The 15,644-nt window shown below is 59.0% G+C and overlaps 1 protein-coding gene across 2 annotated transcripts in view; it reads left to right on the forward strand.

Moving 5' to 3' along the window:
- Positions 1-210: 210 nt before the first annotated feature.
- Positions 211-15,644, forward strand: part of SLC12A3 (solute carrier family 12 member 3) — a 35,555-nt gene continuing 20,121 nt past the window's right edge. For both annotated transcript variants that reach the window (XM_044761465.2, XM_044761464.2), the window contains exons 1-15: positions 211-516; positions 950-1,093; positions 1,833-1,908; positions 2,596-2,691; positions 3,017-3,156; positions 3,539-3,649; positions 4,834-4,945; positions 5,150-5,280; positions 9,602-9,686; positions 10,596-10,750; positions 11,061-11,168; positions 11,612-11,735; positions 13,483-13,584; positions 14,495-14,650; positions 15,279-15,378. In XM_044761465.2, the coding sequence (XP_044617400.2) occupies positions 235-516; positions 950-1,093; positions 1,833-1,908; positions 2,596-2,691; positions 3,017-3,156; positions 3,539-3,649; positions 4,834-4,945; positions 5,150-5,280; positions 9,602-9,686; positions 10,596-10,750; positions 11,061-11,168; positions 11,612-11,735; positions 13,483-13,584; positions 14,495-14,650; positions 15,279-15,378 (1,922 nt within the window). In that variant the 5' untranslated portion in view covers positions 211-234. The remainder of the gene's footprint in view (positions 517-949; positions 1,094-1,832; positions 1,909-2,595; positions 2,692-3,016; positions 3,157-3,538; positions 3,650-4,833; positions 4,946-5,149; positions 5,281-9,601; positions 9,687-10,595; positions 10,751-11,060; positions 11,169-11,611; positions 11,736-13,482; positions 13,585-14,494; positions 14,651-15,278; positions 15,379-15,644) is intronic.

The raw sequence follows: 15,644 nt of genomic DNA on the forward strand, positions 1-15,644 counted from the left end.
GGGTCCAGGGTGGCTGCCCCGCGGCTCATGGGGAGGCCGCTATCTCAGCCATCAGACGGTGGGCAGGACGGCAGTGGGCACGGCTCCACCCCCACCCTGTGCATGGACCCCGCTCACCAGCTGCGGGCGGTTTGGGCCAACCTCCCTGCCTCCTCCCTGCCGTGGGCCCAGCCTATAAAGCCACCCGGCATGTCCCCGCTGACCCTGGCCCCCTCCCCAACACCCAGAGCCACAATGGCCGAGCTGCCGGTGTCAGAGACGCCTGGGGACCCTGCTCTGTGCAGTGGGCGCTTCACCATCAGCACGCTGCTCGGGGGCGATGAGCCCCCCCCACCAGCTGCCTACGACAGCAGCCACCCCAGCCACCTGACCCACGGCAGCACCTTCCACATGCGCACCTTTGGCTACAACACTATCGATGTGGTGCCCGCCTATGAACACTATGCCAACAGCACCCTGCCCGGTGAGCCCCGGAAGGTCCGGCCCACCCTGGCGGACCTGCACTCCTTCCTCAAGGTAAGCAGTGTCTCAGAAGCCTGGCCACTTCCATGCTGTGTGACCTTGGTCCAGTTACCTAATCTCTCTAAGTCTCAGCTCTTGTCATCTGTGCCATGGGGATGAGTGTCTTCCTCCTGGGTCAAGGCCCAAATGAAATGTGGGCATGGATCCTGTGAAGCTCTGGATACATGTTGTCATGTATATTGTCCAGTCATTGGCACCCAGTCAAGTAATCTAGGGCTCCCTAGAGAGGTAGTGAGCTCCCCATCAGTGGAAGTGTGCAAACAGAGGTTGCACATACCTGAAAGAGATGGGGAGAGTAAGGAAGGTCTGCATCAGAGTGGGGGCTTGCTGGGTTTGCTGCCTGGGAGGCTGGAGTCTGGAGGGTGGAGGACTGGGAGCTGGGTTGTCATGACTCCTGCCTGACACATGGCCCCTGGGCTCCCCGCAGGAAGGCAGCCACCTGCACGCCTTGGCCTTTGACAGCCGGCCCGGCCATGAGATGACCGATGGGCTGGTAGAGGACGAGGCAGGTACCGGCGGCGAGAAGAGCCCGGCGGAGCCCGTGCGCTTTGGCTGGGTCAAGGGGGTAATGGTGAGTGTGTGCGGATGGAAGGTCCAGCAGTGGGAGCGGGAGCCAGGGCTCCATCCAGGCTCAGCTCTGGTCCTCAAGGCCTAGTGGCCAGGGCAGCCCAAAGGCCTGTTCTGGGCCTCAGTTTCTCCATCTGTGTAGTGACCTCAAATTTTCTCTGGTTTTGTGCTTCCTGACCGCCCTTTACCCTCTAGACTGAGGCCTGGCCCTGGGGATGATCTCTTTTTGGCTATGCACTTGTCCTGTTTCCTTGGGCGAGTTTCTTAACCTGCCTCAGTCTCCTCATCTCTGAAATGATGAGCATTAGATGAGTCAATAGATAAAGTGCTTGGATCAATGCCTGCCTGGGTGTTATTAGAAGAAACTGAGTTTCCCCAAAAAGCCACCAGGAGGCAGCACGAACCCACAATTCCTCGAGTTGGTGGTTTTTCTCCTCCGTGATGGGAAGCAGAGGGTTGGTGGGGCCAGAGCGGGAATAAGTCCCAGACGGTAGAGTGGACGGGCGGGCAGGAGAGGCGGCGGGAGGGGCAGGTGGGTCTCTGGGTTTCCCCCTTCCCTGCCTCACAGAACCAGAGGGGCGTTGAAGGGGGAACCCACTGAAGTGGGTAAAGCAAAGAAGGGACCCAGGTGTCCCCAAGGCCTAAGTGCCCCGTGTCACGGCTTGACAGGGGACAGGGACTTGTGTGTGTGGCCTTGGGGTGTCTGGCCCACCCAGTGGCCTCTGACGCCCGTCTCCCCCCAGATCCGTTGCATGCTCAATATCTGGGGTGTGATCCTCTATCTGCGGCTCCCATGGATCACGGCACAGGCGGGCATTGGTGAGTGCCGCCTCAGGTGGGGAGGGGGAGAGGCGTGCTGAGTCCCGGTCTTGAGCTTCGGCTGCAGAGACCACGGGCCCCTGCAGTGACAGAGGACAGGGTGGTGTGGAGTCAGCAGGCCTGAGGGCTCCCCCTGGCTCTCCTGGCCCTCAGTAAGTCACTGGACCTCTTGGAGCCAGCTCTCACTGCAGAGTGTTGGGTTAGGGACTCACTGTCTGCACAGACCAGGGTTCAGATTCAAGCTCTGTGCCATGCTGTGTGACCTTAGACAAGTTCCTTAACCTCTCTGAGCCTTGGTTCCTCATCAGTAAAATGGGGATGATAACTGACCCTACTTCACAGACCTATTGTGGGGTTCCTACGATGCTTCTATGATGCACATACAACAGCACAGGGTTTGGCACCCAGAGGCACTCATCAAGTGGTAACTCTTACTTTATTTTTCATTATGAAAGGAGGGGAGCTTCCTTCCATATCTGGTGATCCTTTACATGTTGGCTCAGCAGCTCCCTGGCTATTCAGAACATACCAGGCGGTAGACAGAGATCCATTTTTCAGATGAGCAAGCCAAGCCCAGAGGAGGGAAGGGACTTAGGTCATGTGGTGACTCAGTTGGCTGATTCGGGTTCCTCACATAGCTCCTCACCTGGGAAATGCCCAACTGACCGCATCCCCCCACCCCCACAGTCCTGACCTGGATCATCATCCTGCTGTCCGTCACGGTGACCTCCATCACCGGCCTCTCCATCTCGGCCATCTCCACCAACGGCAAGGTCAAGTCAGGTGGGCCCCACTCCACCCCACCCCTTCTGTCCCCTACTCCCAAGGTCTTCCTCTTGTAGGTCCCCCAGTCTTCACCCTGGGAACGGGTCTCCGAACCACCGCCACCCCCACCAAGACTGGAAGGCCCCAGGCTGCTCCTTCTGGTTCCAGGAGAAGGCTGGGGGCAGGCTCTCGGCACCCACTGGACAGCCTCGATCATCTCCTGTGCTGTGGATGCCGTGGGCCCCATGGACACCCTCTCCCAGCCTCAGTTTCTGCCTGCCCCAAGTCCACCCCAGCCAGCTGACTCCCCCAGCTTCACGGCTCCTGGCTCTGTCCCCAATAGGTGGCACCTACTTCCTCATCTCCCGGAGTCTTGGCCCAGAGCTAGGGGGCTCCATCGGCCTCATTTTTGCTTTCGCCAACGCTGTGGGTGTGGCCATGCACACTGTGGGCTTTGCAGAGACCGTGCGGGACCTGATCCAGGTGAGGCTGGGGCTGGACCCCAAGCAGAAGGAGCCAGCAGCCCATCTCATTCTCCTCCACCCCATCTGGGACGGGCATTCCTGCCCCTCTGCCCAATTTTGCCCATCAGGGACCAAGGCCACAGTCTGATCCCTGTGGGTGACAGTGACGATCTCATCAAATAAGACCATTCCCAGAAGACCCCTTCAGGGGAGCCTGTTGCCTGTAGGGCCGGATTGTTCAGGCCCACATAGCAGCCGCTTTGTAGGATCTGTCGGCAGGGAAGGTGCTGAGTTTGTGTTTTCCTGTGAGAGGACACCCATAAATGAGGGGGATCACGGTGGAGGCATCGGGGGGCGGGGTTCAGAGGGCAGCGCGCAGCCCGCCTGTTCCCCTCCACCAGGAGCACGGCGCGCCCATCGTGGACCCCATCAACGACATCCGCATCATCGGCGTGGTCACCGTCACGGTGCTGCTGGGCATCTCCCTGGCCGGCATGGAGTGGGAATCCAAGGTGAGGGGAGGATGTCGGCGAGGGGATGTGGGAGCGGAGAAGCAGGAGTCACAAGACCTGGGTCCAGGTCCTGGTTCTGCCACTTCTTGGGTGTATTAGCTGGGCTTTAAGTTCTGCTGCTGTGACAAGGACACCCTAAGGAAGGGGGCCTTAAACAAGAGATGTTTGTTTCTCTCTGATGTCACAGCCCAGGTGTGTGTGGCTCCTGAGGTCAGGCACCCAGACTCTTCCCGTGCTGTGGCCTCTCCCTCCCTGGGGTGTGGCCCTCGTGCACCTGGTCTGTGACGGCCACCACTAGCACGTCCACAGTCCGGTCTATGGGTGGGAAGGAGGGGTTCCTTTTCCCTTCCCTTTCACGGCACAGCCTGGGAGTTGCACGTATCCCTCTGCTCACATCCCATCCGCCAGAACTTGGTCCACGGCCACACCCTGCAAGGGAGGCTGCGGAAAGCTGGTCTTCCTTTGCACCTGTCCGGCCAAAACTGAGAGGCTGAGCACCAGGAAATGAGGGAAGAAGAGACACTGGGCTGCAGCTGGCAGGCCTGGCCAGACCTGGGCCCACGGCCTCTCCTCCACCCCCTTGCTCTGACCTGCAGCTACGCCGGCCTCCTCGAGGTTCCTTGTGCGCCAAGCTGATGCCCCCTGTCATTCTGCGACTCACTCATCCTCCTCCTTTAGGACCCTTGAAGACCCCTTCCCAGGCCACCCTGCTAAAGTAGTCCCCAACCCAGTCCCCATCGCACCCCAGTTCTTACTCTGGATCCATCTTCCTTATTTATCAGCAAGACAAGGCTTATTCTGTTGCCAACTCCTAGAACAGAGCCTGCGGCATAATGGGTGTTGAGTGAATGAATGAGTGATTGAAGGAATGAGTGAGTGGGGGAGTGAGGGACCTGGGCAGGAATGAATGAATGAATGAATGAATGGGGGGTGTGGGATCTGGGCAGGTATGAATGAAAGAATGAATGGGTGAGTGAGTGAGTGGGGGCATGAGGGACCTGGGTAGGTATGAATGAATGACTGAGTGAGTGAGTGAATGGGGGAGTGAGGGACCCAGGCAGGTTCTTCCCTAATGAATGAATGAATGAGTGAGTGAGTGAGTGAATGGGGCTGGGGGAGGGAGGGACCTGCCGGGGTCCCTGAATGGGCAGCCTGGCCTGACCTCTAGTGTCTTTCACCCCCAGGCCCAGGTGCTCTTCTTCCTGGTCATCATGGTCTCTTTTGCCAACTACCTGGTGGGGACGCTGATCCCCCCGTCGGAGGACAAGGCCTCCAAAGGCTTCTTCAGCTACCGGGGTAAGTGCCAGTTGGGGCCCCTGCCCATGGCTCTGGGGACACGGACAGTCTGCCCGCTAACCTGGCCCTTCTCAGGGCACCAGGAGGAGGGGACCCCTGACTCCCATGGCCAGGAGCTGCCCGCGGAGCCCCCTACCTGCCCGGCAGGCCCAGCGAGGGGAGCCAAGCCCTCCAGACGGCCCTGACTAGGCCTTGGTTTTCCAGGTGACATTTTTGTCCAGAACCTGGTTCCCGACTGGCGGGGTGTGGATGGCAGCTTCTTCGGGATGTTCTCCATCTTCTTCCCCTCGGCCACAGGCATCCTGGCCGGGGCCAACATCTCCGGGGACCTCAGGGTGAGCAGGACGCCCATCCTTCCCGCTTCCTGGCCATGACCTACCGGGATCTCCCGCTGGGCACTGAGCTTGGCGCTGAGACCATGGGCTGAGACCAGAGCTTCTAAAATCCAGTCCAGTCAGCTCAGCTCAGTCTAGGCCAATCCAATTCACTTCCATCCATTCTGCTCAATTCTGAGCTTGTTGATGGGCTGCACTCTCGGCCTTGAGGGCCGCCCCAAAATGGGCGAGTCTCCTCCCTAGTTCCTGGGACTCTCAGCCTAAGGGGAAGATCCACCCAGCTTGACCTTCCAAACCCTAGAGCGGATCATGCACATCTTTGCAGGGCTGACATCCTCCCAGGGCCCTCCACTGCCTGATGCAGGCAGGCTCCTCGGCTCGGCATTCAAGGCCCCAGCCCACTGTCACTTTTCCCATGACCCCTGCCCTGGCCCCAAGGATCTAGTGCTTTTCCCGTGCCCCCGTATCCATCCTTCATGCCTCTATCTCTGCCTCGCTCTCTACCTGGGACTCCCTACCTTGTTTCTTTGCCTCGCAAAGTTCTGTTCCTCTTTCAAATACCACGTCCACCCTTACATCTCTCCCAGGCCTTCTGCCAGAGCCAGGGTTCCTGTAGCATAATGATGTCAGGCCATTTATGTCCTTGTCTCCCCTGCATCTGGAGAACTGAGACCTACCTCTGCATCCCTGTTCCCAGCTAAGAGTCGGACTCATACTAGATGCTCAGTGTGTGTTTGTTGAGTGAAAAGCGAAATGTAGTGAATGGGAGATGTTTGAGCAGAAGCACCAAGTGCTGGTGAGCTGGGGAGGAGGAGACACTGATGCTGGCAGGTGCTGCACAGAACTTCTGGGGGGAGGTGGGGCTGGAGCTGGGGCTTTAAAAGATGTTATAGGAGGATCAGATGGTGAGGAGGCCCGCTCTGCGCTGGAGACCCTTACCTGCCACTCCCACTCGAAAGGTGCTCGCTGGTGCATTTTCTCAAATGCATTAAGAACGTGCATTGGAGGCAGTCTCGAACCCTGGCCTGGCTCTAACTGCACATGCCCGGGTGGTGCCCAGCAGGCCTGGAAATCACAGAGCGGCCGTGTTTGCTGGCTCCTCTCCCTGCTCCAGAAACAGCCCGCAGAGGCCAGGCTGGTGCTCAGACAGGCTGGTTCCCCTCCCAGCCCCGTCAAGGACCTTTGCAGCCGGGGGACTCATCCAGATGCTTCATCAAGCTCCTTAGGTTCCTGACCAGCCCAGTGTGCAGCCGTCGGGCCAGGATCCGGCCCTCTGCCTTCCTGTGGGACAGTGTTCCCCAACTGGAAAATGGGACAAACACAGCCCCTGCTTCCAGGGCTGGGAGTGCAGATTCGATGAGCTAGTTTACGTAAAGGGCTTAGGACGGTGCCAGCACAGAGGAGGGCTGAGGGCTGGTTGTCAAGGTTGTCTACGTGCTAAGGGCTGATTGTCAAGGTCGTGCTCATGTTTACCACGGGGCTGGCACGGTGCCTCCTTCTTACAACATTGTCTGGGGCAGCTGTACAGGTCTGTGCTGTCATCGTGTCCACAGAGGAGCAAAACAAGCTCAGGGAGGGTCAGGGCTGGCCGAGGGCCACACACAGGTGGCAGAGGGGCTGGAACGCAAGTTTCTAGGACAAAGAGGCCTCAACTTTATCACAAGAACTTTATCATTCAACGAACGAGTATTTTTTGAGCACCTGCTTTATGCAAGCGTCTTGTGACTACAGCAGTAAACAAGACGATTACAGGTAATCAACCAACAAATAAGCAAAATGTGTAGTGTGCCTGACGGTGGTGAGTGACGCAGAGAAATAAGCAGGAGGCGGGGAGTCTGCGGGCGTGGGGTGGAGGAGCACGGCGCAAACTGAGACGGGGTGGCCAGAGACCTCTGAGGAGGCTGCATCGGAAGGAGACCTGAAGGGACAATGACAAAGTTGTCCTTGTTACTCTGAATCGCTTGCATTTCCCTGACCCGTTGGCCCTTGCAGAGCGATCTCGTGACCACAGTCCTCACCATGACCCTGTGACGTGGCCATGGGAAGCACTATTAGCTCAATTTTCTGATTGGGCGACTGAGGCACAGAGACGAGGGACTTCCTAGTGACTGATGTGGGATCTGTGCCACACCTGGTATTGTCCCAGGGTGTGTCCCTGAACACAACACAGTCCCCACCCCTAACTGCTCACGTTTATGGGGACCGGCCGTGTGCCATGTTAGCTTCTTGTTTCACAGAGGGGAGGGGCACTGAGGCTCAGAGAGCTTAAGGGGCTGGTCCCAGGGCACACAGCTGGGAGGAGATGGGCTGGGATGTGGACCCAGAGACCCCTGTCTTGTGAGCTGGCTCTGAGATTTCAGACCAAGATAGGAGAGCAGGATGGAGGCCTGGTGGATTCATTTCCTGGGGCTGCTGTAACAAATCACCACAAACTTTGCGGCTTAAAACCATAGAAATTTATTCTTGCACATTTCTGGAGCCAGAAGTCCAATACAGAGGTGTCAGTAGGGCCATGCTCCCTCTGAGGGCCCTGGGGGGGATCCTTCCTGCCCCTTCCAGCTTCTGGAGGCTCCTGGCGTTCCTTGGCTTGTAGCCGCATCTCTGCGATCTCTGCCTCTGTCTTCACATGGACTTTTTTCCTGGTGTCTCTCTATGTCTTTTCCTTTTCTTACAAGGACACCAGCCACTGGATTTAGGGCCCACCCAAATCCAGTATGACCTCATCTTAACCAATTACATTTGCGAAGACCGTATTTCCAAATAAGGTCATATTCTGAGGTTCTGGGTGAACATGAATTCTTGGAGACACTATTCAATCCACTGGAGGTGGGATGGGAGGTTGACCTGGTCTGTTGGCCTTGAGACCAAGGACTCTGTGCTTCACCTAGTTGGGCCATCCTGGCTCTCAGGGCAGGGCTGGCTGGACGATGACTGCAGGGCCCCCAAAGCAGAGACCTCAGCCAACCTGGGCGCTCCAGAGGCTCCAGCCTCCCACCAGCTCTACACCTCTGTTCCGTCTTTTCTCTGGCCTGCCATGCCCTTCCTCCCACCCCAGTGGCCTCAGAGCTACCTCAATTGTTCCCTCCACCATGAGGCCTTCCAGGGTTCCTGGCAGGGCGCCCCCCCCTCCCCTTGTTCTCCAGCTCACTGTGGTCCTCCCCATGGCAGGTGCCGTCTGCCCTGTGTTGGCATCCTGCCTGTACTTTCTCCCCTTGGGCCGGGGGTCCTCAAGGGCAGAGTCTGGGGCCTGGTCATTGCTGGGTGACCGTGGGTCCAACTCAGGCCCCCAAGCGTTCGAGGGAGAGAGCTGGATCGTTGCCGCTTTGTTTTGACCTGCCGATGAAGCTGAACAACGTCTCGGTGCCTCCAAGCTTTGCGATCTGTGGTTTTACCTGCCGGCTGGGTGGTGAGCAGAGAGGCCAGGGAAAGCTCGAGAGGTTTACAAATTACTTCCTGTGCCAACGTGGCCTGCCCCTCCTGCTTGGGTCTATGCCCCGGCAGGGGGGGACTTGTAAAAGTCCCAGCCTGTGTTACTCCACCTAGGATCAGCCCCTGAACCCGAGGCTGTGGACCTTGGTGTGGCCCAAGCCAGCTGAGGCTCGGCGAGCGGGGCCGTCCTCACAGCTCCCTGGCCTCAGTTTCCCCACCAGCCCGGTGGGGATGCCCTGGCCACTTCTCGGGAAGATCTGTTTGAGGAAGTGCTTAGAAGAGTGAGCACGTGATGTATGTGTGAAGGTTTGCTGTTACTGTCAGGAAAATACCAGCAGAGTTCTTCCTCGGAGGAGAAGGACAGAGTCTGGGGCTTGTCTGTATATTTACTACAGTGGACCAGACAGATGAATTGGTGCGTAATGGCTATTAACACGCATCGAGCGCTGCTAGGGAGCTGGGCCTGGTCTAGGAGCTTGATGCCGATTCGTCTGTTTCGCCAGCATCCCTGTGAGGCTGGAGGGGCTGAGGCTGGAGAGGGCAAGCTTGCAGCCCAGCTGGTCCCCTGGATTGACCCCAGGCAGGCTGCCTCCAGAGCCCTCCGCCCTCATCCTCCCACCCCCCAGAGCAAGCCTGGGCCAGTGTCCTCGGGGACGGGCATGGAGCTGGTTGGAATTCTCTCCCTGCCTTGGGCTCCCAGGATCTGGTCTCAGCCCACGACCTTGGTCGTGTCCTGTCCTCCCTGAGGTCCTCAACCACCAGGTCCCTTCCTCTCTGTTTCCGGGGAAGGGGGCCAAGGTCAGGGCTTGCTGCCCTCCCCCCAGCCTCAGATAAGGGTGGGGCCTGGAAGGAGGCCCAGAGGCTGCCTGATGCCCCCTCCCCACTCCCCCAGGACCCCGCTGTAGCCATCCCCAAGGGAACGCTCATGGCCATTTTCTGGACCACCGTCTCCTACCTGGCCATCTCAGCCACCATCGGTAAGTAGCCAGCCCAGACCACTGATGGGGCCACAGCCTGAGGCGCAGCTCTCTACAGAGACAGCCGGGCCAGGAGGACATGGCAACCTCAGGAAGTGGAGCCTCCAACCTTATCTTTGGGGGGCACCTTGGTGGTGACCAGAACATCTTCTCCGGGGGTAGTTTATGGTAGAGATGCGGGGTTCAGACCAGGCTCCTCTGCTCCCCTCAAACCTGAAGTTCCAGATTCACAGGTGTGAAAATCCTACAGGACAAGCAGTGCTCCAACTCTAGGAACAGTAATAATAACGACAATGATGGTGATGAAGATGATACTAGCAACTGACGTACCGCGTGCCCATCCCTTTACATGCTTTATCACATTTAATCCAGGCGCTGTCATTTCTGCCACTTTACAGAGGAGAAAACGAGGGCTCAGAGAGGTTAGGTGACCTGCCCAAGGTCACACAGCCACGGCGTGGTGGAGCCAGGCTTTGAACTCAGGCATGGTCTGTTGACACTTGCCTTTCACTGAGATCCTCACAGGTCCTCTGGCTCCCAGGAACCCCCTTGGCCCAGGTCCCTGCCAGTCAGGACCTGAGACTCAGGTCTATGCTTTAAGGAGGACGTTGCGTCCTTAGATGGGTCGCTTGAGCTTGCTTGCCTCTGTAGAGTGGCAACAACCACAAGAGTAATCGTAATACCTGCTTCCCAGGGTGGTTAAAGAACTTAGCACAGTGCCTGGCACGTGGTAAGTGCTCCTGAGTGTTAGCTATGTCACTGTCGCTGTCATCGTGGTCTTTGCCTGGTCAGGGAAGAGCTGGCCCATCGGCAGCATCTCGTGCTCTGCAGGCGCAGCCAGCACGTTGGGGGTGGGGGGAGGAGAAGGAGGGGAGGAGCGAGACCTCCCACGCCCTTCTTCCTCCTCAGGCTCCTGTGTGGTTCGTGATGCCTCGGGGGACCTGAACGACACGATGACCCCCGGCTCGGGCGCCTGCGAGGGGCTGGCCTGTGGCTACGGCTGGAACTTCACCCACTGCTCCCAGCAGCACAGCTGCCGCTACGGCCTCATCAACTACTACCAGGTACCCGTGGCCTCTGCCGGGAAGCCTGCTCCCCTAGATGCGGGGAGGGGCCAGGCGGCGGCTGGAACAGGCTGGGGTGGATTTGGTTTTGGGGGCTGTGTCCCGGGCTTGGGGGAAAGAAGTTCCGGCTCAGGTGGGGGCCCCTGGGTTTAGTTCCTGCCTCGGTGGGCACTGGGATCCCTGGGGGAGGGTTGACCCAATGGAGGTGTCAGGACCCAGCCCCTGCCCACAGTGGGGACTGGGGTGCCTCAGGTGGGGGCTCTGGGCCCAGCCCCCCACTATGGGGGCCCTAAACCCCGTGTCCCCGCAGAGCATGAGCATGGTGTCCGGCTTCGCACCCCTGATCACGGCAGGCATCTTTGGGGCCACCCTCTCCTCTGCGCTGGCCTGCCTCGTCTCTGCCGCCAAAGTCTTCCAGGTGAGGCTGTGGTGGGTGGAGTCTGGGAGGCCCAGGTACTGGATCCCCAGGCGACTGCCACAGAGGCCTGGAGGCGTCATGTGACAGGGATGTCTAGACTGGAGGAAGAAGGGCCAGGGAGCAAACTCTTGCAGGGAGCAGCCCCTTCCTGCCCTGTCCCGCCCTGAACCCCGCCCCGTGCAGCCGGGCACCCCGTCTGCAAGTCCACCGCCCCGGCTTCACTCGCTGCGATCGGCTCCTCTCTTTGCCCTTTCACTCTCTTCATGGGGAGGTGGGGAGACCACTCCCACTTCACAGAGACAGAGCTGGGACCCAGATGGGGGGTGTACCCTGCTGAGGTCACGAGGGAGCAAGCGGGGGCTGGGGTCCAGGTGGCTGCAGGGGCCAGGAGAGGAGGGGGCAGGGCCCAGCCGGTGGGTGAGCGTGTCGTGCTTTGCCCACAGTGTCTGTGCATGGACCAGCTGTACCCACTGATCGGCTTCTTCGGCAAGGGCTATGGCAAGAACAACGAGCCGGTGCGCGGCTACCTGCTGGCTTACGCCATCGCTGTGGCCTTCATCATCATTGGTGAGAGTCTGCGGGGCACGTCGGGGCTGGCCCCCTCTCCTGGCCGACGGCCGTGAGGGCCACAGGCAGGACTCCCCTCTGTTCTGCTCACCTTGGCGCCCTGCGGCCCCCAGGCCTCGCAGGTAGTGGGCACTCAGAGAATAACTCTTCAGTGGGTGAGGTCCTGGCTGGAGGGAGAGTTCGGGGGGTCAGGTGGTCCTCCCCACCCCACTCCTCCCCCAGGCCAGGCAGGAGGACTGTTCTATATTGTTAGAAGGGACCCTACCTGCTTCTCCTGGTTCTGCACTCCCACGTCCTGGCAGCCGGGATCCCTCCTGCCAGGTCTGAATTAGCCCCCAGGGCACTTTTGGAGCACAGGACAGCTGATAGGTATCCTCCGGAGCTGATACGAACAGCTGGATCAATATCTCTGCAGGGTATGAACTAGACAAACCTCATTTCTCGGCCCTTGAGCTGCTGGACCCCTTGGGCCTCAAGGGAGGAGGGGATGCCCTCAGAGAAAGAGCCCAGAGAATCAGTGAGTGAGACCGCCTCTCTGTCCTGGCTTTGCCACGTGCCAGCTGTGTGACCCTGGACAAATCAGTCACCTCCCTGAGCCTCAGTTTCCTCATCTGCAAAAGGGGAGCAACAGTGCACAGCAAGTGTGTCTCACATGGGCAGGAAGAAACCATATGTGTATGGACATACACACTTGCACACATATATGGGACTGACTTAACCGACAAGGCAGAACCCGCTAGGAGAGAGGTGGTCACGCTGAGCGAGGGCAGTGGCCGTGCCACAGTGTGATGTCCCCCGGGCCCCACTCTGTATGCAGGAGTGGGGTGGGGGTCACCTGCTGGTGAACCTCCCCAGGCTGGGAGGGCCTTCCTGCCACAGCTGAATCCCCACTACTCAGGCCAGCATCACCAATCCAGACACCTCCCCTAGTGGTCTGGTCACTTCCACTCAGGGGAATCTTTCCAGACCCTGGATGCTCCTGGATCACAAACCCAACGAAGGGGCAGCAGGGCCACACCCAGGGGCTGGAAACATCTGGTCGGTCTGGGTGTTCCCCCACTCAACTTGCAGTTCCTATCACCACTCCCGTTTAGATTTGATGTCCTTTTATCTGGGTGGTTCTGACTGGACTTCAGACTGAGGACCATGACCTCGGATGCTCGGGGGCAGGGTTCTTGTGGATTCAGTGGAGTCATGTACGGAAGCCCCAGCACAGGAGAGGTGCTTGTCTTGTTTTGGGATCCCCCAGAAGCAGGCCCCCCCGAGACAAGGATTCACACGCAAAAGTGTGTCTGGGGGTGCTGGGGGCCGTGGCAGGGGAGGGGCACCGAGACGGGGAGGGGAGGAGGCAGTTCTCGAGGGGTTTCCTCTGTGGGTGGAAGTGTGACGCAGTCTCAGAGTCCCAGAGAAAAGATGACGCGTGTCCTAGGTCACGCTGTAAGATGTATTTCTTACTGTAATTTGTGGTCACACAAGAGTGTGACAGCCACTGCCCTGGGCCGTCCCGTAGCCTGATGGGCTTTACTCTCACACAGCTCTCCATCCTCTTTAAAGCCCCCAGTTTACAGTCTACAGAACATCTGCCCTTTGAGCTTCACGAAATGATGGACCCATTTCATAGATGAGGTTGAGACGAGCTGAGCCTTGGTGGCCTGTCCGGGGTCCTCCACTCTGCGAGGGTAGGGGCCAGGCGGCTCCTCGGTGGGGCTGCCCAACAGACTCCTCTCTCTCCCTCGGGTCCCTGAAGCTGAGCTCAACACCATTGCCCCCATCATCTCCAACTTCTTCCTGTGCTCCTACGCCCTAATCAACTTCAGCTGCTTCCACGCCTCCATCACCAACTCGCCCGGTAAGCCACGCCCTCCCCGCTGCGGGAGGAGGCGCCTGGGGCTGGGGTATGGATGGGGGAGGGCAAGGCGGATGGAAGTGGGCAGACCAAGGTCACCCTTCAAATCAAAAGCAATTAAAGGGACCATTCATAGAATAATAATAGCCACTATTCTTAAGCAAGCACTTACAATGTATACTGGGTATGCATTCATGCCCTGTTTACAGTGTGCAGAGATTTTCCTAGTGCCTTCCTGCACCAATTTTACAGGAGTCAGGAGTCTGACTCCCCGGAGAGGAGAGAGAATTGCCCAACGGCACAGACAGGTTGTGCACGTTGCACATTGCACAACTCTAGTCGTTGCTGTTCAGAGGTGTCATAGATTTACATGTTTATTATGAAAATTTTCTGGCAGGCGGCAGTAAAGAGTCTGCAGGATGACTTTTTCTAATTAGCCCTAAATTGCCGATAAGCCGGTCACCAGGCCGCCTTTTCTATAGACCAGAGACCATGGTGCCCCCAAAGCGTGCCATGGGGCGGCTGCCCCTAGTGGTGGCCCTGGCATGGCCTCCAGGGGTAGAGCCAGCAGAATCACATCCTTCCCCTCCATGGCCCTGCCTTGGCTCCACGTGAGCCATGGGAGCTGGTGCTGCTGCTGGTGTGTGGCTGGCTTTGGCCGGAGCTAGACACTTCCTCTCTGGTGTAGTCTGTCAACATGGCAGAGCCCTATGGCCAGCCAAGGCGGGCACGTGGTCCTCCCCAGCGCCTCCAGGCCCAGCCCCAGGATTCAGGGTGGCTGGGAGGGTGGGCACAGGCTGGGATCCTGGCCCTGGGCACTGTGGGCATTGCCACCCTGGCCCCGCCCGGCAGCGCTGGCCCAGCAGGAAGCCCCCGAGTGCTGAGCGGGCCCCCCACCTGTGCCCCGACCCAGGATGGAGGCCTTCATTCCGCTACTACAGCAAGTGGGCGGCACTGTTTGGGGCAGTCATCTCCGTGGTCATCATGTTCCTTCTCACCTGGTGGGCGGCCCTCATTGCCATCGGCGTCGTCCTCTTCCTACTGCTCTACGTCATCTACAAGAAGCCAGGTGTGTGCTCGCGGGCTGCACGGGGCTCGGGGCCCCCATTTTTCCCAGAGGGCCTGCCCTGGGCTCTGGCCCTCCAACCTCGTCCCTCCCCGTGAGGCGGGAATGTGCCTACTCAGAGCCCACGCCTCTACTTCTGGGCCACCCCCGGGCACCAAGGACTCTGGAATTGCCGGCCCAGCTCCATCCTCCTGAGAGTGGCTGGCCCGCTGGTGGGCACACCTAGGCCTGAGGTGGCCAAGGGCTGGCTGATGAAAGGGCAGTGGACAAAGCGCAGACACGTGGGCAGGAGGGCTGTGTGCCCACAGGCAAGGATCCTGGGGTGACCTGGGGGTGGGATGCAGAACTCCAGGAAGCCTGGAATTCTAAATTTCAACCTGGCCTTCCAGGTCATTATGAAGGGCTGTTTGTCAGCAGGGGAGAATATTTTGTGAAGTTTTCTACCTTGATGTAATTTTGAAATATGTGGCCATAGGGTATGTGCAAATGTTAGGAACAGACCTCGGCCGTCCACCTGCCGGGTGGCTCTGCTCCCCTGGGTGCCGGCTCCTGAAGAAGGCTGGCATCCCCTCCCTCTGCATGGCTGGTTTCTCCCAGTCGTTTCTAATCTTGCCCTCACCCCCACGCTCAGAGGTGAACTGGGGCTCCTCGGTGCAGGCCGGCTCCTACAACCTGGCCCTGAGCTCCTCGGTGGGCCTCAACGACGTGGAGGACCACATCAAGAACTACCGGTGAGCACAGCCTCGGGGACCCCGCCTGGGACCAAGGGCTGGCATGGCCCAGCTCTGGGGGGCTCTAGGCCAAGACCTGTCACCTGCCCCAGGCGGGGAGCAGAGGCAGAGGAGCACCACCCAGCAGTCAGGAGGCCGGGGTCCACATTGCCTGATGGGGACCAAGCAAGTCGAGTCACCTCTCTGTGCCTCAGTTTCCATAGTGGAACATGCTCTTCCAACTGCAAAGGGTGATCCGGTGTTGGAAATCCCAGGGCAATCATTCA

Source organism: Equus asinus, chromosome 28 (assembly GCF_041296235.1).
Source record: "Equus asinus isolate D_3611 breed Donkey chromosome 28, EquAss-T2T_v2, whole genome shotgun sequence".
Lineage (NCBI taxonomy): Eukaryota > Metazoa > Chordata > Mammalia > Perissodactyla > Equidae > Equus > Equus asinus.